The following is a 20,246-nucleotide window of genomic DNA, read 5'->3' as shown; positions in this document are numbered from 1 at the left end:
GTTGGGCTGAGAATGCATGTTATGGAGGCAGCTGCGATGTATCTGTCCAGCACTGATGCATCCCTCTAAGTGTTATTAGCTGTGGGCTCCATCCAGCCTGGGGGACACTGATATCTCCCCATTCTCATCTGGGAAAGCAGCAGTGTCCTTGTTGATGCAGCTACTTTTGGGAGCTGGGAGGAAACTGCCAATAAACAAGCTTAGTCCAAAGTGGGTCAGATTCCTGAGGGTAGATTTTGAAATTGGCACAGTGATCAATATGTCCTTAATTGCTTTTCCTCATCCCAGCACCCAGTGAAGGTTGCAGAGGGCCGATTCAGAAATGCTTTTGTATGTGTACATTCTCCCTTGAGCCCTGGGAAATGTCTCCTGCGAGTCTCGAAAGTCCAGGGACACTTGAGGATGAGAAAAGAAGAATTTTAAGCACACTGGATGAGGGGGGAGCACCTCTGAACACCATCAGTTTACCTCTAGAAACATAAATGCCAAGAGTGAAGTTCCCAGAATTGAACTGATCTACAAATCCTTAAGAAACTAAGCTTAGGAAATCGGAAGTCATTGAGAACTTCACAAAGTTCACGGGGAAGCATCATAACCACGTGTAACAGAGGATTTAGCACCGATTAATGCAAAATAGCAGGTGAAGTCCTGGGTTCTAGTGGGGTCCCGGGTCTTTGCTACCAGAGGGATGCTAGAGCTTTGCAGGGAGGGTGGGGAGAGCAGCAAAAGCTGCAAGTACAAAAAACAACAAGCAGCAAGCCCCACTCATTGCATTCCTCTGTTCTGTAGTCACCTCGGAACACTGCCACGCAACTCCTCAAGCTGCAACAAGGGCAGATGATGGGCACTGGGAGCTGGGAGGTAAACTGACAAATTTGACATGAAATAAGAGTTTGCTTGAGAGTTGGCACCATCGTGGGTGCTCAAGGGACTCTTCCGTGTGCTTTGAAGGATTGTCTTGCTGGGAAAGGAGTGGTGTCAGCCTGCAAGGATAGACTGCCATCGAAAGCAACAAGGAAAGATGTTCTTCTGGCTTGGCCTTTTGTGAGCTGTGCTATTTATAGCTTTTGACTATGTGTGAATAACGAAGTTTACAGGGGTTTTTTTGATGAACACTTACATTTCCAAAGGAGAATTTCTTCAGCCCATAACCAGTCTCAGTATTTTTGGTGCAGGCATTCGCCCAGGCTAAGATAGCAGGTTTTTTTCAAGAGATGTCTCTAATTTAACCCTTTCTGCTTCTGGGTTTTGTGAACACAGTGCCTTGGTGCTAAGAGCTCTGTTGCTCATTTTTCTTGTCCTTACCACCAAAACAGTTCTTGAGGCTCCTCAGGAAGAGGAGCAGAGGAAGAGGTAAAAAAAAAAGGCAGAGGTATCTGGTAGAGTTTCTAAAGACAGTTGTCCTCACCGGGGAGGGGAAACATGGGGAAGCAAAGGGAGGAGACTCGCCCTGCTCACCCCTTGGGTTTTACATGTTGCGTTGCTTCACGCTCTGCATTCACAGGGCAGCTTCAAAGGAGTACAGAACTGACAGGGCCACATCCAGGGATGGGAACGAGATGGAGGGGGGCTTCAGGTAGGCAAAAAAGGCAGTGCTGAGAAACAGGGAGAGCACGGCCAGGTGAGGGAGGCACGTGGAAAAGGCTTTGTGCCGGCCCTGCTCAGAGGGGATCCTCAGCACAGCCCTGAAGATCTGCACATAGGAGAAAACAATGAACACAAAACAGCCAAATACCAAACAGACACTGACAGCGATGAGCCCAAGTTCCCTGAGGTAGGATTTGGAGCAGGAGAGCTTGAGGATGTGTGGGATTTCCCAGAAGAAGTGGCCCAGGGCATTGTCCTGGCACAGGGGCAGGGAAAATGTATTGGCCGTGTGCATGAGAGCGTAGAGAAAGGCACTGGCCCAGGCAGCTGCTGCCATGTGGGCACAAGCTCTGCTGCCCAGGAGGGCCCCGTAGTGCAGGGCTTTGCAGATGGACATGTAGCAGTCGTAGCACATTATTACAGCTGGTGATGGGGTCAGTAGCTCTGACCCAGGAAGAGGTGACCGGTCAGGGGAGATGGTCCTGAAAAGAATCGCCTTCCCGAGGCCTGGTGTCTTCCCTCAGCTGCTGGCAGGAGGGCTCTTGCAGAGGCTGTCAGCTCTTCAGTGATTGTCAGCTCGTGATTCCAGCTCAGCTCTGCAGGGCAGCCTCCAGGCCAAGCCAGACCAGAGAGAGAGACGAGAGGCTCATGTGGCTGGTTCTGCACAGAGGTAGCTTTATTGTTGGTCCCCTCCAGTGAAGGGGAAAGCCAGGGATGAGAGCTCTCCCCACAGGGGCAGAGGCTTTTATAGGGATACAGGGGATGGGTAAAGGCCAATGGGTTACAAAGGATCTGCATAGGGTCTCCTAAAGGACTGTGGGTCTGTCTTTTCTCGCCATGACCAAGGAAGTGATTGCCTTTCCAGGGAGTCCTGCTGGGCAATTGTGAAATCTCTTATCTCAGCAGGGATCCCTCCAGGGCAGGGGCTGAGCATACCCCACAGCACATGGTGGTGAGGAGACAATACTCTGCTCCAATGAAGAACATAAAGAAAAACACCTGAGCAGCACATGCTGAGTAGGAGATGTGCCTGGTGCCCCAGAGGGAATTGTGCATGGCCTTGGGGACAGTGGTGCAGATGGAGCCCAGGTCGCTGAGGGCCAGGCTGAGCAGGAAGAAGAACACGGGGCTGTGCAGGTGCTGGCCGCAGGCTATGGCACTGATGATGAGGCCGCTGCCCAGGAGGGCAGCCAGGGAGATGCCCAGGAAGAGGCAGAAGTGCAGGAGCTGCAGCTGCCGCGTGTCTGCCAATGGCAGCAGGAGGAAGTGGCTGATGGAGCTGCTGTTGGACATTTGCTGCCTCTGGCCATGGGGATCTGTCAAAAAGTAATCCTGGAATAGTTGGCTTTGCAGAGGACTTTAAATATCCCAGCCCAGCTTGGTGGCACTTTTCCCCCCCTGCCTGCCCAGGGCTCTGCTGCCTGGGGCTGTCCCTGCCAGCAGCTGCTCCCTGTGCCCAGGCCTGGGCCCTGCCAGTGCTGCCAGAGCCCAGCCTGGCCCTGGGGGCTCAGCTCTGCCCTGCAGACCCCTCCCAGCCCAGGGCACGGCCCAGGGGCAGCTCTGGCTCTGCAGGCTCTGATGGCAAAGTCAGAGCACCCCTGAGGAGGATACAAAAGCAACGCTGATGCTGCCTGTAAGGGACCCCGTGCTGATTTCTGTCACCGCCCGGTTTCTTCAGATCTCAGAGAAAATTTTTTTATTTTTCTCAACTTGAACTGAGAGATGAATATCCATGTGCAATTTCCCTTACAGGCAACCCAGAGCAGTAGATTAAAAAAATCAGGGTTCTTCCCTTTTATGCATTCCCTGCCTTGCTGTGCTCCCTGTATAATCTACTAGGGAATATCCTGGAGTTAAATGTCCTGCTGGGAGCAGTCCTGAGCAATGCAGCATCCCCACCACACAAGAAGAACACTTCCAAGCCTGGCCAGCTGTCTCCTTCCACCCACACCTTGTCCCCCAGCACTGAGAGCAGCTCCCTGGGCTGGCTGAGAGCTGCCCCTGGCAGGCAGCAGAGTCCCTGCCCCAGCTCAGCGCCCTGGGCTGCAGGACCCTGCTCTGCAGGACAGCCCTGGGCACCCCTGGCTGCTGTAGCCAGGAGATAAGCAGAGAATGGACTTAGAGGATCTGTAGGCATTGGGATGTTGCAGCTTCAGGAGATCCCTCCAGGAGCTGCAGCTGCCTTGTCCTGCAGCCAGAGGCTTCCTGTGTCAAGGGCTGGCCATGATTCTCCTGCAGTCACTTCCCAGCCCCTTCCCAGCCCTGGCTGAGTTGAAGCCCTGTGTGCCTCTGTGCTGTGCCCAGGCTGGCTGCAGGCAGTGCCCTGGCCCTGCTGGGCTGTGCCCAGGAGCTGCTCCTGGCCAGAGCTGTCTCTCTGCAGCGCTGCCGCTTGCCAGGAGCTGCCTCTGTGCCAGGAGCCCGGCCCAGCTCAGCAGCACAGACACAGCACAAGGACTGGAATGACCCTCTCGGGGCTTGGTGCTGAGGCCCTGAGAGGGAGTGAAAGAAACCTCTCAGGAATTCAAAGTCAGAATCAAACTCCAAAGTTTCTGGAAGTTTTAATGGGTCCCAGTGAGGGACAGGACTGAGAAAGTGTCCCCAGGTTCCAGTGAGAGCAGAACTCTGGAGGCAGCGATGGCAGGTGGGGACAAGCAAGGGAAAGGTGTCTCTGGTGCTGAGCAAACCTGGCTGTGTTCCCTGAGTGCAAAGGGCCAAGGCCTGAGCCCCAGCCCCTGGCAAGGCAGATCCTGTCCCTCCCTCAGTGCTCAGGGCTCTTGCCGGGGCACTGGGAAGTGGGGATGGGCAGTGCCCAGGGCAGCACCATGGGGCGGCCCCTGCCAGGCTGCTGGGCAGGGACAAGGAGGCACTGAGGCCCCAGGGCTGCAAGGGTCACTTGTCTCCTGCTGGCCTCAGGGCCAGGGACAGCAGCCGTGGCCAAAGGGCTGCACAAGTTGGCTCTGTCAGGGCCTTGCAGCTGCTGCCCATCCCTCTGCCCTCTGCAGCCCAGGCTGTGCCACGCTGTCCCTGCCCTGCGCCTCTGTCCCTGCAGGCTGTCCTCATCCCCCCGGCTGCCCCACCTGGCTGGCCCCTTCCTTTGCTGGCAGCTCTGTGTCCTGCCTGCCTCTACCTGGGCACACAAAGCCTTGGGCTGCTCCAGGCTCCTTCTGGGGGACGTGTTGCACCCCAGCCCTGCCCTGGGACAGAAATTCCTTTCTCTTCCTTGTGTCCAGTCTGGACCTCCCCAGCTGTCCTTGGCATTAATTCTTTCTTTCTCCAGCTGTTCTCTACTATGTCAAAAGGATCCACCATCTCTGAAACTGCCCTTCAGTCCCTCCCTTGGCTCTCCTTTGCTGTCCTCAGTCTCCACTCCACTGACCACAGAGCTCCTTTGTCCCTATACAGTGGTCATGGGCTTGAGGCCAGGGGTGCCTGGACAAGGACAGTTCTTTTCTCTAGGAAGGAAATTGCAGAACCCCAGTGTTTTGAAGGCAGATGAGAGGCAGTCACCAGAGGCCAAGGCAAGCCAGACCTGTCTGTCCTTGCAGCTTTTGGTCTGAAAGCAACCCTTGGTTATATAGGGAGTTTTGGAGGTGGAATTCCATTTCAGCTTTGACAGTTCTGCATAGGAAGGAAAGCACAGCCCCAGTGTTTCAAAGACACATGAGAGGTGGCCCCAAGGAGGCCAAGGCCAGCCAGACCTGTTTGTCTTGGCAGCTGTTTTATGGATAGATGGAATTTGGGAGGCCCAATCCCAGTTTTGTCCATGGGCATCTGGACAAGAAGGACAGCTCTTTCCCATAGGAAGGACAGTATGGAGACCCAGTGTTTCAAAGGCAGATGAGAGCTGGCCCTCAGGAAGCCAAGGGAACCTAGACAGTCCTGGCAGCTTTTGTCTGGGAGCTATTCCTTGGATATAAGGAATTTTGGAGGCAGCTTCCCAATTTTGCCCATGGATGCCTGGACTTGAAAGATGTTTTATTCCACGGGAAGAAAAGCACAGCCCCTCAGTGGTTTGAAGGCAGATGCGAGGTGGCCCCAAGAGGCCAAGGCCAGACAGAGCTGTCTGTCTTGGTAGGTTTCATATGGGAACAATCCATATGGATATAATCAAATTTGGAGGTAGAATCCCAATTTTGGCCATGAGCCCCTGGAGGAGAAGGACAGTTCTTTCCCAGAAGAAGGAAAGCAAGGAAATCCAGGGTTTCAGGGGCAGATGAGAAGCAACCCTCAACATGCCAAGGTCAGCCAGACCAGGCAGGCGGCCCCCAGGAGGCCAAGCCAACCAGACCTGTTCCATGTTCCTCGGATCCTTGGGGCCCCGCAGCATCACAATTGCCCCATATTCCATGAGGCCCCGGAGTATCAAAACAGATATTTGTTTCTATGAGGCCTAGCAATATCACAATGCCCCCTTGCTTCCATGAGGCCCTGCAGTGTCAAAAGGGTCTCCATGATTCCATAAGGTCCTGCAGTGTCACACTGGCCCCTAGCTTCCATGAGACCTTGCAGTGTCACAATGGTCACCTTGGTTCCATGGGGACACAGAGTGTCAGAATGGTCTCATTGGTCCCATGAGGCCCTGCAGTATCACAAGGGGCTCCTTGGTTCCACAAGGCCCTGCAGAGCCCCTTGATTCAACAAGGCCTCAAAGTGCCATAATGGTCTCCAGGATTCCACGAGGCTGCGCAGTGTCACAATGGGCTCTTTTGGTTCTCAGTGTCACAATGGCACCTTGGTTCCATGAAGCCCTGAAGTACTGAATGGCCCCTTGATTCCACTGGGCTCCTCACTGTTACATGAGTTCTTAGTTCCATGTAACCCTGTAGTGTCACAATGGCCTCCTTGGTTCCATGATGCCCTGTAGTGTAACAATGGTATTCTTGGTTGCACTGAGCCAGAATGGCCCCGTGGCCTCATGGAGCCCCACAGTGTCACTGCGATCCCCTTGATTCCACGAGGCCCTGCCATGCTACAATGACCCCTTGGTTATACAAGGCCCTGCAGTGTCACAATGGCCCCTTGATTCCAATGGGTTCCGAATTGCCGAAACGGTCTCCATGGTTTCATGAGCCCTCGCAATGTCACAATGGACTTTTGGTTCCATGAGCTTTTGTACTGCCAACAACGGTCTCCTTGGTTCCGCAGTGTCCCAATGGCCCCTTGGTTCCATGAGATTCTGTAGTGTCACAATGGGCTCCTTGGTTCCACATGACCCTGCTGTGTAAAAATGGAGCCATGGTTTCAGAAGCTTCCGTAGTGTCACCATGGTTTCTTTGGTTCCACAAGGCCTTGCTGTGCCACAATGGCCCCTTGGTTCCATGAGGTTCCAGACTGTCAACAATGATCTCCTTGGTTCCACATAACTGACCCTTGGTTCCATAAGGTGCCCGGCCTCCCACAGCTCCTCATGGCCCCTCACAGGCCCTCATGGCCCCTCACAGCTCATGGCCCCTCCTGACCCTTCACAGCCCCTAACAAACCCTCATGGCCCCTCACAGCTCATGGCCCCTCATGACCTTTCACAGCCCCTAACAAACCCTCATGACCCTTCACAGCGCCTCATGGCCCCTCACAGCCCCAAGCACAGGGCTCCTCCTGAAGGAGAGGGGGTTGAGTCCTGCTTGTTCTCCTTTTATTTCGGTCACTTCACCGCGACGAGCAAAGAAAGGCTGAACTGGAGCCTTTCCCCCGCGTTTCCCTCGGGGTTAATGCCGAGGCCGAAGCTCTGTGCCGGCACTGGCCCGAGCGCGAACATCCCTGCAGCCCCCGAGCCTTTGCTGTGTCCCGGGCCCGTTCCCTGTCCCCGAGTCCCGCCCGGCTCTGGCAGCAGCAGGAGCCGCAGCGCAGCGGGCGCCGGCCCGGCCCGGCCGGGGCTCCCGGGCACGAGCAGCAGCAGCGCCGGCCCTTCCCGCCCGCTCCCGCCTCGGCTTCCCAAGGGCTTTTTCCAGGTGAATTCTGGAGCAGAGCAACCATCACCCCCAAACAGCCCCAATTCCTCAGGGCCCGGCTGTGCTGCCCTGAGCCAGCCTTCAGAGAAAGAAAGGATCAGGTTCCAGCACTGATTTCAGCACTGTTTTACTCACCCTGAGGGGACAGCAGGAGGCTTTTGTTGCCTTTGCCTTGGGAATTGTAGATCACTGCTACTTTGCCCCTCTTCTGGTTGCCACTTGGAATTTATCCATAAAACTGCAATTGCCCCTTTCCATCAGTGCTACCCACAGTGCTTTTTGTGACAGGGAGCTCAGGCTTTTTGTTGCAGGCATCATGATTAGCAGATCTTGAAATGTTCACAAGTCCCTGAGCACAAAGCCAAGGAGAATTAAAGCCACACAGGCCACATTTGCAGCACTCAAACACAGCCCTGTTGCTGGTGCTGCTGAAATAGAATCCACTTACAGAGGCCATCACAGAAATTGCTTCTGGAGTGTCAAATAAAATGAAAAAACCCACCAGGATGTTAGAAGCTCTGCGGGATGAGGAGCTCAGGCCCCCGGTGGGGGGAGAGAGAGAGAGAATCCAAACCAATATGGTTGATGAGCGAACTCCGTTTATTAGCAGTCCAAAGGCACTTATCTAGTATACCAGCTTGTTAGCTCCTAAGTGGCTTAAAGCTTATCAAGACACATTTCTATTTCTACATAATTGGACTTACATTGGCAAGTTTCCACAGTCTTGTTATGATCAAAAGAATTCAGTGCTCACCTCCCTCGTTCACTCCCGGATAGCACAGCTGCAAGTTTTTCACTCCCTCTTTTTTCTCAGGCTGTTTGTTATCTTTCACACAGGGACTTTCCCATGGCAAGTTTTTCTCACACACAAGCCTAAAAACTTCCAGGCCTATTGCTTGCACAGTTCTTTTATTGATCCCAATAATTCTATTTCCCAACACCAGCAGAAAGAAAAACCAGAACTTCTTGACTCGCTTCATGGCTTCTTCCCAGCAGCAGAACATGGAGATGCCCAGAGGTGTTTGCAGCTGCTGCTGATCCCAGCTGGAGCCCAGCCTGCCGCAGGGTCCCAGTAGAACCTGAGCCCAGCCCGGGCAGCTCCCCCAGTGTCGGGAGCTCAGCGCACGCGGGGCCAGGCCCGGAGCCCTGGGCACGGCCGCCGATTGCGGGGCAGCGGCGCAGAGGGAACATCCTGCGGCCCAAACCTCCTGCTCCTCCCACACAGCGCCCATCGCTCTCCTCCTCCTGCTCTCCCAGCACGGCACGAATTCCAGCTCAGAAGAGGCTTCCAAGAGAGGGCTCTGGCACCCCGCTCCTGTTTCAGCCTGAGTGTCCCTGCAGAGGAACAGGGCATCTTTCAGGCAGTTCCAGAAGTTCAGGGTTCTCATTTCCCGAGGAATCTGGCATGCAAATGGCCTTTTTCAGAAAGATAAAAGCAGAGGGAATGGATTAGTAATTATTAGAAATTATTAGAAATTAGAAATTATTAGAAAAAATTACAAAGTTCACCAAGTCATTCCTGGCATTTCTCCTTTTCAGATTCTTTCAGTCATCTACTCTGAGAGGTCCAGCTTGTTCTGGTGCTTCAAATGAACTGATTGTACTCTTGATTTATACCAGTGCAAGAGATGTAGAATCATCTACACTGAACACAGAAACAAACTGCCTCTGTCAGCCCATTTTCATGTTCTAGATCACTTTCAAGATGTCCATGGGGATGTGTGAATGATTATCACACAACTCTCCATTTCTGGCTGCAGGCTCTGGAGATTCTTTCTCTGCATTCAGTCAGGGTTGCACTCCCTAACAATTCTGGTACCAGCTCCTGTTTTCCTAGGTTGGAACAGTCACAGTGAAAACCTTACCCAGGGCACAACTGCCCAGCCCACAAGGACAAGAAAGGACAAGTTGCCAAGTTCTCAAAACCTCTGTCCTGGTTTCCTGCAAGAGTCGTGCTGCACGCACAGTGTGGAAAGCCAAGAGAAGCTGCAACTGGTGGCACATCTTGTGACAGCAGCTCGAACTCGTTCTTCAGGAAAGGTTCTTGAAAAGAGCAGACAGGACTCTGGAGAAGAATCTGGGAAAACTGAAACAGCTTTCCAGAAGTGAAATGAAAATGGAAAGAAACAATCCAAGATGTTTTCCTCTATTTTTATTTCTATGCTTCCCTTTGCCATGTTGCAATACTTCTCCTTCCCATTAATTCCAAATAGATCTCACCTCTAATATCTATGACTTAGCAAGTTTTAGACACTCTAAAATACCATGAGCTACACACAGTTTCCCTTCCCTTGTTTTCTCTTGGAAAGCAGTGCTGGAGATGTAAGTGCAGTACTTGGGTCGGGTACAAATTCTGCGTTCAGGGAATGTGCTCCGATAGCGTCTGACCCTCAGCAGGGGCAACGCACAGCAGCAGCCGAGGGGATTCCTCTGCCATTGTACAGGAGCCAAGACTCTGGATCTTGGCTCAACACGGCAAAGTTCCCGTGTTTGGACAGACTCAGGGGCTGCTCCCAGGGAGCGCGGGGCTCGGCGGGGGGGTGAGCGGACAACGGACAAACAGACACACGGACACAGACAAACGGACACACAGACACACAAACAGCCCTGGCGCTTCAGTTGTAGCGCAGCAGCGGCAGCAGCAGCGAAAGAAGTGACTCGATTATCGACTCTTGCTTCTCCTCTCCGTCTCCCAGTGTCCCGCACCGTCTCCCGCTCTCCCTTTCGTGCTCTAGCCCTCCCCTCCCCGCCCCGCCCCGCCCCGCCCCGCCCCTCCCCGCCCCTCCCCTCCCCGCCCCTCCCCTCCCCTCCCCGCCCCCGGGCGTCCCGCCGCGGTCCCGCCTCCGCCCGGCTCTCGCCGTCCTGGCTGTGGCGCTGCTGGGCGGGCATCAGTGCCTGGCTCCTGGGCAGCATCGCCAGCCCCTGGCTCCGGCTGGCCCGACCCCTACCCCGGCCCCGGCCCCGGCCCCGGTCCCGGCCTCGGCTCCTCCCGGGGCCCGCCGGGGACACAGGCGGCGCGGCCGCTCCCGCCGCCTCCGCAGCGTCTTCCCCGCTCCGAGCTCCGCCGCTCTTGAGCGCGGCCGCCGGCCCCGAGCCGCCGGTGGCCCCTCCAAAAGAGCCCCCATGTGGGGATGGCCGGCCCGGGGCGGTTGAGCGGCGCTCGGGGGCCGTTCCTGGCCCCGGGCCGAGCGCTGACGGCCGCGTCTCGCGGGCACGGAAGGCGCAGCAGGGCCTGAAGGAGCGCTACCGGCTGGGTTCGCTGCTGGGGCGCGGCGGCTTCGGCAGCGTCTTCGCGGCCACGCGGCTCTCGGACGGCGCCCCGGTGAGTGGCGGGGCCGGCGGCGGGCGCAGGAGGCGGGGGGCAAAGGAGGAGGAGAAGGAGCATGGGGCTGGGCACGGCGGGCGGCGAGCTCAGCCCGCTGCTCCCCTTGCCTTGCAGGTGGCCATCAAACGGGTGCCGCGGAACCGCATCGGCCATTGGGGCGAGCTGGTGAGTGAGCGAGGGGCAGCGGGAGAAGCCGGGGCGCGACGGGCGGGGATGAGCCGAGGCCCGGCAGGGTGGAAGGCGCCAGAACACTTCGAGGGAGAGCGGCCGTGGGGCCAGCGGAGCGCGCAGAGCGTCCCCGGCTGGCTGAGGGCTTCCCGAGCCCCGGCACGGCATCAGCTCCGCTGACAGCACCGTGCTCCTCCCGCAGCCCGACGGCACCCGAGCACCACTGGAGATCGTGCTGCTGGACAAGGTGTCCGCTGGCTTCCCTGGCATCGTCCAGCTCCACGAGTGGCTGGAGCTCCCCAACAACGTGGTGATGGTGCTGGAGTGCCCAGAGCAGTCTCAGGACCTCCTTCACTTCATCTGGGCGCAGGGTTCCTGTCAGAGGAAGTGGCGCGGGAGCTGTTCCGCCGGGTCCTGGAGGCCGTGCGGCACTGCACCAGCTGTGGGGTCCTGCACCGGGACATCAAACCGGAGAACATCCTGGTTGACCTGGCCACCGGGCAGACCAAGTTGATCGACTTCGGCTGTGGCACCTACCTGCAAGCCTCAGCCTACACTCACTTTGCAGCTGAGCCCGGCAGGGGTAGGCTCCCGGTGCTGGGATCTCACGGCGCAACATCTCACGGCCCAAGCTGGGTGTGGCAGTGGGGATTCTCCCTTTTGCTGCCAGTCATGGGACTGAATCTTCAGCCGAGTTGCTTTTGAGCGGGGGTGGGTGGGGGGCCAGCTTCCAGCCCTGCTGGCAGCCTTTGCCAGCCACTCTGCCCAGGATGGGGGCTGGGGCTGGGGCAGCCAGCCTGACAAAAACACCCGTGGGTGGGGGTAGCAGAGGGTGGGGGGCCGGAACCTGTGCACCAGCCAGTTTGGTGTGCAGTAGAGAAAAGGCTTGGACTGTTCCGCTTGCCTTGTTTGCCTTGGCTTGAGAATGTTTTTTGGGGCAGTGCAGGAAGGGAGAATGAAGGCATGGTTTTCCCCCAGCACGGAGTGGGTTTTTCCTTTGCATGTCATGGTCGGGCCTTGCCAGGTCTTCCACTGTTCTCTTCCAACACCAGCAGCTTCTTTTCCAAACCCAAGTTTGTACACAAGTCCCAGGTGCTGGCGAGAGGGCAGCGGGTCACACCATGTGCCACTGGTGCAGCCCTGCGTGCCCAGGGATGTGGGGCAAGGCTCTGGGAGCAGGCAGCATCCCCTGATGAACTCCATCTGTATTCCATAGGAACACCGTCCTACAGCCCCCCGGAATGGACCCTGTTAGGCTGGTACCACGGCGAGGCAGCGACCGTCTGGTCCCTGGGCATCGTGCTGCACCAGATGGTCTGCGGGGAGCACCCTTTCAGGAGGGGCTGGCACAGCACCTGGGGCCGGCTCTCGCTCCCACGACGGCTCTCTCCAGGTGGATCCTCGTCTCTGCAGTACGGGGGGAATAGCAGTGCTGGGAGACAGCAGCGGGCTCAGGAGCATCCCGCACTGGCAGCTGCTGAGCAGGTGGCAATGTCCTGCTCTCCTGCTGCCCTCCAAAAGAAAGAATTGGTGGGAAAGTTTTGGCCCAGCTCTGAGCACACGCAGCACGGCCTGGCCTTGGCAAGAGTGGGGCAAAGCGGACAGGAGCCTTCTCCGAGTGACTGGTGGTTTCTGGTTTCTCTGCCCAGAGTGCCAGGATCTGATAAGGTGGTGTTTATCCGTGCTCTCCTCGGAAAGGCCCTCATTAGAAGACCTGTTGTGTGATCCTTGGATGCAGGATATTCACATGCCATAGGAGAAGGGAGAGAGCCCCATGCACACTTTGATCCAGGGACCTGCTAAGTTACAGCTCCACATGTGCCTTGGCAATAGGAAGCAGAGAAACCCAGACTTTTTTGTCCTGCCTGGAGCCCTTAACAGGGGTCATCAGAAGGGAACAGGCAGCCCTTGTGCTAGAGCTGAGCTGCTCTTCCCAGTGCTGGTGGCCGCCATCCAAGCTGGCTTTGCTTGTTCTGCTTCACTGACAGCCGGGGGCCTGGGCAGAGCACTGACAGCCTGCTCTCAGCCGCAGGGAAGAAGGAGCCCCTGGAGAAGCTGTGCCAGGTGGGGCTGCTGCTGCTGGAGACATGGAGGATGACATTGAGGATGGCAAGCTCTTCCTCGCCCTGGCCACCGGCAAGCTGAAGATGATGGGCTTTGATTTGGGCACCTTCTTCGAAGCCAGGCTCCACAGCGAATTTGCAGATGAGTCCACACGCAGGGGGATGCTCCCAGATTTGTGCATTGCACGGCCTGGCCGGGAAGCAAAGGTTCCCCCCTTTGCTGGGGCGGATGCAACCAATTCTTCAGTCGGCTGCCAAGCTGCTTTTTGGCAGGGCTGGAGGGATGGGCTGGGGTGGTTTCAAAATGGGAGTCGGCTCCTGGCCCTGCCAACAGCCCCCAGCACCCACCGTGGCCCGCGCTGGGGCTGGGGCTGGGGCAGCCAGCCCGACACAAACAAGCCCCCGTGGCAGGAGTAGAAGTGGGACTCCAGAAGCTGTGCACGGTCTGCTTTGCTTTGCAGGCAAGGAAGGGCTTGGGCTGCTCCACTGCCCTTGTTTGCTTTGGGATCACTGTGACTTTTGGGGGGCAGTGCAGGGGGAAGGGAGAAAGCGTGGGCTTCTGCTGACTTTTGGCGGGGGAAAACATGCAGACAACCAATGTGATTGATAAAGCAAGCTTCGTTTATTAGCAATACAGAGGCACTTATATAGTGTGAAAGTACAAGCTTACCAGTTCTTTAATTTGTTTAAACTTACGAAAGCGCATTCTTACTTCTACATAATTGGGTTAGACAAAAGACTACATTTGGCAAGCTTCTATTATTTATGTTTTGACTTGAGAGATCAAAGATCTTCCTCCCTTCTCATGGTCAGCACATCTTTATCAGAACAGCACTGTACCTCCTAAAAACTCCCTTTTGGTTCTCAGGCCTGTTTCTCACGCAGGCATTTTCTCATGGAGGCTTTTTCTCATGCAGGCCTTTGCTTGCGGGCTTTTGCTTGTACAGTTCTGTTATTGATTTGTACCCTTTATCAATAATCCATGTCCCTGATTCTCTAACCATTCTCCAACAGGCTTTCCTCGCCTGTGGGTGGGTTTTTCCTGGCATGTCGGTCTTTGGCCTTCCTCATGCCCTTGACAGAGATAAGATTTTTTACCTTTTTCCTTGTTTCCCCTTTTTGTCTGTAATCTATTTTCAGTAATTTGTTGTTTGTTTTTCTAAAGGAAGCGTTCTAGGTGGTGTCCAGTCTGGATCGGGAAGTGCTTGGGAGCAGCTGTGGCGTGGATGGGACGGGGCCTTGGAGAAGCGCTGAGGACACCGTTTGGGAGCAGCTTTTCTTCTGGCAGCGGGAGGTGTGAGGTGGGTGCCCGTCCTCTTGGCACGGCTGGGATAAGGGCTTTTGGGAGACGGCAGCGAGCGCAGCAGCATCCTGCTCTGGGCAGCTGCTGAGGAGGTGGCTGTGCCACGGCCGGCTGCAGGCTGGGCACGTGTCCTGCCCTCCTGCTCTCCTGCCAGAGGCAGCAATGCTGGGCAGCTTTGGGCAGCGCCCTGAGCGCGGCCAGCACGGCCTGGGCACCGCGGGCGGCTGGGACAAGGGGGACGGGAGCCTTCAGCTGACGGGCGCTTTCTGCTTTCTCTCCTTGCAGCCGGGCTCTGTGGATGCTGAGGCTGCTCTGGGCTCCGCCAGGGCTCTGCTGCGGCTCAGCCCCGGGGCCACGAGAAGCCAAAGAAGAAACGCCGTGACCTGCAGCAGAGACGTGCTTGAGTAGCTCGGCAGTGCAGCTCAAGTTTGCAGAGCGTGCACCTCAGGGGGAAAATATGACACCCCCCCAATAACAAACTTGTTCAGTAACTTCTGAAATGAAATCAGTCTGGGATGACCCCCAATGCCATTTTTCAGCTTGCTCAAGCTGAAGCTCAGCTCTTCTCTGAGCAGTTCTCTCCCCCACCTGCCTTTTGCTCCACAAGTGCTCCCTCTTTCCCCCAGTGAGTTCCCAGCTCACCGCAGTCCCCATTGCACTGTAGCCTTCCTTGATGGCCCTGGCCATGAGGAAGAGTGAGCCCCAGGTTTAGGGACTCGTGTTGTCACTGGCTGAAGAACAGCAATGTCTCAGAGGTCTGGTGAGATTTGGGGGTCATTCAGAGCTGCTCTCCAGGCCTCAGCTCTGCTCACTGCTGGCTTCCCACTTCCTTTTCCTCGTTCTTCACAGAGCAGGATGAGCTCTGTGAATGCCCTTGACCCTCGCCACTCTTCCCAGCCCAGCCACCCAGCCCAGTTAGGCTTAAGCTGGAGCTTCTCTGTCTCCTCTGGCACCCCAGTGCAGTCCCCTCTGCGGGGAGCAGCAGCCCCAGAGCACAGCACACAACAGTGCAGGCCGCAGCCGGAGCAGCTTCCCTGCAGCCATGGCTTGGCTCTTTGTGGCAACCAAATGCTCCCTGTTTGCAGCTGTCCCTGGAGGATGGCCCCAGGGCAGAGCCCAGCCGGGCTCCCAGTGCATCCCCTGAAGCTTGGTGCAGCGCTCCCAGAGCTGAGCTTAACGCTGAGCACCCAGAGCTGTGGCTCGCAGTCGGTGTTTGCAAGCGTTGTGTTCTCATCTCCTGCAACCTGTGGGGAAAACGAGCTGTGCGGCCGGGCCAGCACCGCCCCTCTGGCCAGTGACACGGCTGAAGGTCTTTGCTGTTGCAGAGGAGCCGGCATTAAGCCTTAGCAGGGCCTGGCACCTGTGGAGCCGGATCTCGCCCGCTGTCCGGGGCTCGCTGCCCACCAACCGCCCCCACCCGCCGCGCTCCCTTCTGCAGGGACAGAAGGCTCTGGCTGTACCAGGCTTTCCATCACGTCTGTGTACCCGTGGCTGTGGAACGCACATGGAGAGGGAAAGTGTCAGTCCCGGTGCTTGTGCACTCCTTCTTCAGATACCAGACACATCTATGGGCAGCCCCTATGTGCACAGATGGATTAAAAGGATGGGCATGGATAGAGATTTCCCACAGAGCTCTTACTTTGGCGTAACTCACCTTGTCAGCCAGCAGCCAGGGGATGTTTTTTCCCAGCTCTGTGTCAGTCGGTGTCCAAGGGCGGAAGGAAGCAGCAGCATTTAGAAGCAGTTTCAAGCTTTCTAGGCAGGAAGTGGAGCTGACAGCCATCTGTGAAACTCGCCGTGTTCAGTGGGAGGGACTGCTGGTTCTTTAGGAATATGGCACAATGGAGACACGAGACTGGGAAAAATCCCAGCTCTCTGTGCATTTGTGCAAAAGGGGGAACAGCAGAAACACTTTGTGTCTGCTTGTGCGCACACAAGGTCCAAGGAGCTGTGGTGACAGAGGGTGTCCTGGCCTGGGCTGGTGGCAGGTGAAGTCCTGTTTCATGACATCCCAGAGTGGCACAGGACAAAGCTAAAAGCACCCCCAGCCACACTGATAAAGTCTTTCTGATGCTGCACATCCTCTAGGAAAAGCTGCTGTCACACAATCCACTGGGATTTATAATTTCTGTTTGCAATACTTGAGGTCCAAGTTTCACACTGCAATATTTTTACACTCAAGACACAGTCATGCACAATTCATCTTTCAATTTTCTATTGCTTCAACCACAATTTAAATTAACAGTATTGGAAACAAACCCCAAAATCTTTAGAAACGGCTGCTGAAGTCAGTAAGATGGATCCATGCCATCAGCACACATAGTGAATAAATAACCAACTTCTCTTCTTAAAAAGATTGGTTACCTCTTTATCCAAAGTTACAGGAGATTTTTCACCTCACAGTTGTTTTTTGGGTTTTGTTTTGTTTCTTTTCTTTTTTCAAAACCGATAACACATCCTAAAAAAGGAATGTACAGAAAAATGAGATATATTTCTGATAAACAACAGAAATGTAGGCTCCTCATCTGTTTACTTTTGTTGGGATACCCTAAAGAAAAAAATCTTGCAGACACCAGCACAGGTGTAAACTGGTTGCTTTGGACTAAACTGGAGTTTAGCACTGGTGACATCCTGATTCAGTCAGGAGTGGCAGAATTCCTTTGCAGTTCTCGAACCATGTGTTTGCAGGCAGAGCAGAGCTGACACACCAGTGCACGAGAATAACTCTGTTATTCCTCTGCAGAATTTGGGCACAGCAAGAGGGACAAAAGCAGTCAAGTGCAGAGACTGGGAAGGGCGAGAGCTGGGAGCAGGAACAGCTGCTTCATTGCACTCTTGGAGAAAGCTCTTGGTTGTTTCAAAGCGCTGAAAGGCGTGAAGGGCACAGAGGAGGCCACAGCAAACAATGCTCCTGTTTCCACAGCCTCCCCTCTCCGTGTGCCAGAAGGAATTGGATGAACTGTATTCTTCTCTCCGAGTCGTCTCGTTCAGCTTGAGCAGCTCAGCACCAGGAGCTGAAGGAGCTGAAGCCTTAGGCCACAAGTGCTGAGCAAGAGGAAACTTTTTGAGCAAAATAATGCTGCTAACATGGACCTAGCTGAATCCAGCAGCTGGAATAATGGAATTACAGAATCCTTTCTGTTGGAAAAGACCTCTGAGCACGTCAAGTCCAGCCGTTCACCCAGCACTGTCAAGCCCAGCACTAAACCACGTCCCCAAAGTACCAAGGCCTGGACAACAGGCCCTGAGTCAAAGGTGACCTCTGGATGAACCTTGCAACCAAAGGTTATCTATGCATCTGCTCATTAACGAAATATGCATGATCATTAGCGCTGTGATTGATGTATCCACTCATTAGTGAAACATGTATTGACCTTTCTGTATTTAGAAGCTGGACAAGGCCATGAAATCCGACATCTGGCCTTGTTTGGGGCTGTATGGTCAAAGTCAGCTCCCTTGGCTCCTCCTTGAGCCCTGGCCAGGCTTAGGAGGAAGCCAAGAGGAGGATGAAAGCAGATGTTCCTGCACTAGAAGTGCTGTCAGTTTGTTTCTCCAGCACTGTCAAAGCTGGGCCCTCTCCCAGCGGGGTTGGAGCCTCAGCTGTGGCTGGAGGCAGCTGCAGGAATTCCCAGTGTCCGGGAGTGGCTCTGCAGTCCTTGGCTGGGACAGCTTCCCCCAGCTGATGGGTGGCGCTGGGTGATGGTAAAGGTTGAGGGTAACTGGGGCTGGATCTTTCTTAATCACCACAGGCAATCTTTAGTAGTGATGATTGGGGGCATTGCTGTGCTTCTCTTTCTGTGATTCGTTGCAATTTTGCATTATAACGAATCACACTGTTCCTGAACTTGGTGTCTGTGTCTTTGGTGCTGGCCCTGCCCACCAGCAAGACAGACACTGCGGCCCCAGAGAACCAAACGTGCCTTGCGACACCGTGGGGCCTCGTGTAATCAAGGGCACCACAGTGACACTGCCAGGCCACATGGAACCAAGGGGCCATTCTGACACTGAAAGGCCTCATGGAACCATGGAGATCACTGGGACACTGCGGGGACTCTTATAATCGAGGGTCCATTGTTTTCCTCTCCCTGCCCCGGCCCCAGCCCTGCAGAGCAGCCCAGTCCTGTCTGGCCCTGCAGCAGGAACTGGAGGCACTGGAGGTCAGGGACAGCGACTCTGTGTCTGGAATGCTCAGGAGATCCTCAGCTCGGGCAGCTCCTGCAGCCCCAGGGCCAGCCCCGCTGGCTAGCACAGCAGCAGAGAGCTGGCCCCGGGGCTCCTCAGGCAGCTTCTGCTGGCCCAGGCACAGGGCAGCCTCTTGCCAGGGCTCCTGTGCACACACACCAGCCTGTTCCTGAGAGTGGTTCTGGAGGAGAGCGAAGCCTTCCTGCCCTGCCCTCAGGAGATGCCCTTTGCTGATGGAGCTGCTGTGCTGGAGCCCGGCTGTGTCCCAGCAGTGCCCGTGGCCTGTCCCTGCCTGTGGTCACAGCACGGACAAGCAGCAGGACAGTGACCGAGCTGCCAGAGCACTCCGGCCTTGCACCCTCAGAAGGGCAGGGAAGGGGAGGGTGGAGTTGGGAAGAGCAGATGTGGGAAGAGGCAGGGCCATTGTCCCTGGCTGTGCTGCTGTGCTGGGAGTCTGTTCCCTGTAGAGCCAGAGAATGGCTCAGGAAGCATCTGGGACACACAAGTCAGGGCAGTCACTTGTTTATATTTAAATGCACAGGGGGCAGGCCTCCTGAAAGTCTCTGTGTTTCTAAAGAAAGGTAGATGTTCATGTAGAATTGCTAAGAGTAATACTACACTATTTTGTAAAAAACATTGTAACACTAGAACAAGAATAAGAAATGGTACCAATGAAAAAATGCAGAAATAGGGAAAGAAAGTCTGAAATTTTAAAGAGTTACGATCTGGAGGCTCTGCCACAGAAAAAAAAAAAAGGGTTTATTGCTTCTGAAAAGATACAGTCATCATTTTCCTCAGGGCATCCCTGAGCTCCCGGTTCCTCAGGCTGTAGATGAGGGGGTTCAGGGCTGGAGGCAGCACCGAGTACAGAACTGGCAGTGCCAGGTCCAGGGATGGGGACGAGATGGAGGGGGGCTTCAGGTGGGCAAACATGGCAGAGCTGAGGAACAGAGAGAGCACGGCCAGGTGAGGGAGGCACGTGGAAAAGGCTTTGTGCCGGCCCTGCTCAGAGGGGATCCTCAGCACGGCCCTGAAGATCTGCACATAGGAGAAAACAATGAACACAAAACAGCCAAAATACAGAAAAGCACTCAGCACAATAATCCCAAGTTCCCTGAGGTAGGATTTGGAGCAGGGGAGCTTGAGGATGTGTGGGATTTCCCAGAAGAAGTGGCCCAGGGCATTGCCCTGGCACAGGGGCAGGGAAAATGTATTGGCTGTAGATACAAAAATGCTGCTAGCAAGGATTTTCTTGCTATTTTCTAAGTCCATGAGAGACTTTTCTCTCTCACAGAAGAGGTAGCAGTGAATGTAAACAACCAAGCCACCTGCAACCTTGAAAAGTCTTGTTTTTGGTATAGTAGAAAAATATTTTGACAATGGATGTTTTAGGATTTTGGCCAATCACCCCCAAGGGGTGGCTGATCCTTTGTCCTATTAGACTATGAAGAAAAAAGTCTATAAAAGAGTTTGTAAAATAATTAAATGAATAAATCTTGCTGCACAATTCCTGCCTGCTGGATCTTCTCCTCCTCCTCCCTATGGCTGCGGGACACGGTGATATACCCTAGGGCCCAGGCCTGCAGTAATATTTGGTGCTGCCCGACGTGATCTGCACTCTCTGATGTGTCCTGCTGCTGCGAGCCAAGCCGAATTTTTCTAGAGGTACG

At 55.1% G+C, this 20,246-nt stretch overlaps 1 protein-coding gene across 1 annotated transcript; it reads left to right on the top strand.

Annotated features, from left to right (window-relative positions):
• Positions 1-10,767: 10,767 nt before the first annotated feature.
• LOC138119784 (serine/threonine-protein kinase pim-1-like) lies at positions 10,768-17,865 on the top strand (the record flags this gene model as incomplete). The annotated part of the gene is given in 7 exon segments (XM_069031944.1): positions 10,768-10,857; positions 10,975-11,025; positions 11,231-11,399; positions 11,402-11,611; positions 12,245-12,421; positions 14,257-14,392; positions 14,680-17,865. Coding segments are annotated over 6 exon segments (786 nt in total), but the record flags the coding sequence as incomplete, so codon positions are not given.
• Positions 17,866-20,246: the final 2,381 nt, after the last annotated feature.

Source organism: Aphelocoma coerulescens, chromosome 17 (genome assembly GCF_041296385.1).
Source record: "Aphelocoma coerulescens isolate FSJ_1873_10779 chromosome 17, UR_Acoe_1.0, whole genome shotgun sequence".
In the NCBI taxonomy this organism is placed as follows: domain Eukaryota; kingdom Metazoa; phylum Chordata; class Aves; order Passeriformes; family Corvidae; genus Aphelocoma; species Aphelocoma coerulescens.
This window is presented reverse-complemented; position numbering and strand designations above follow the sequence as displayed.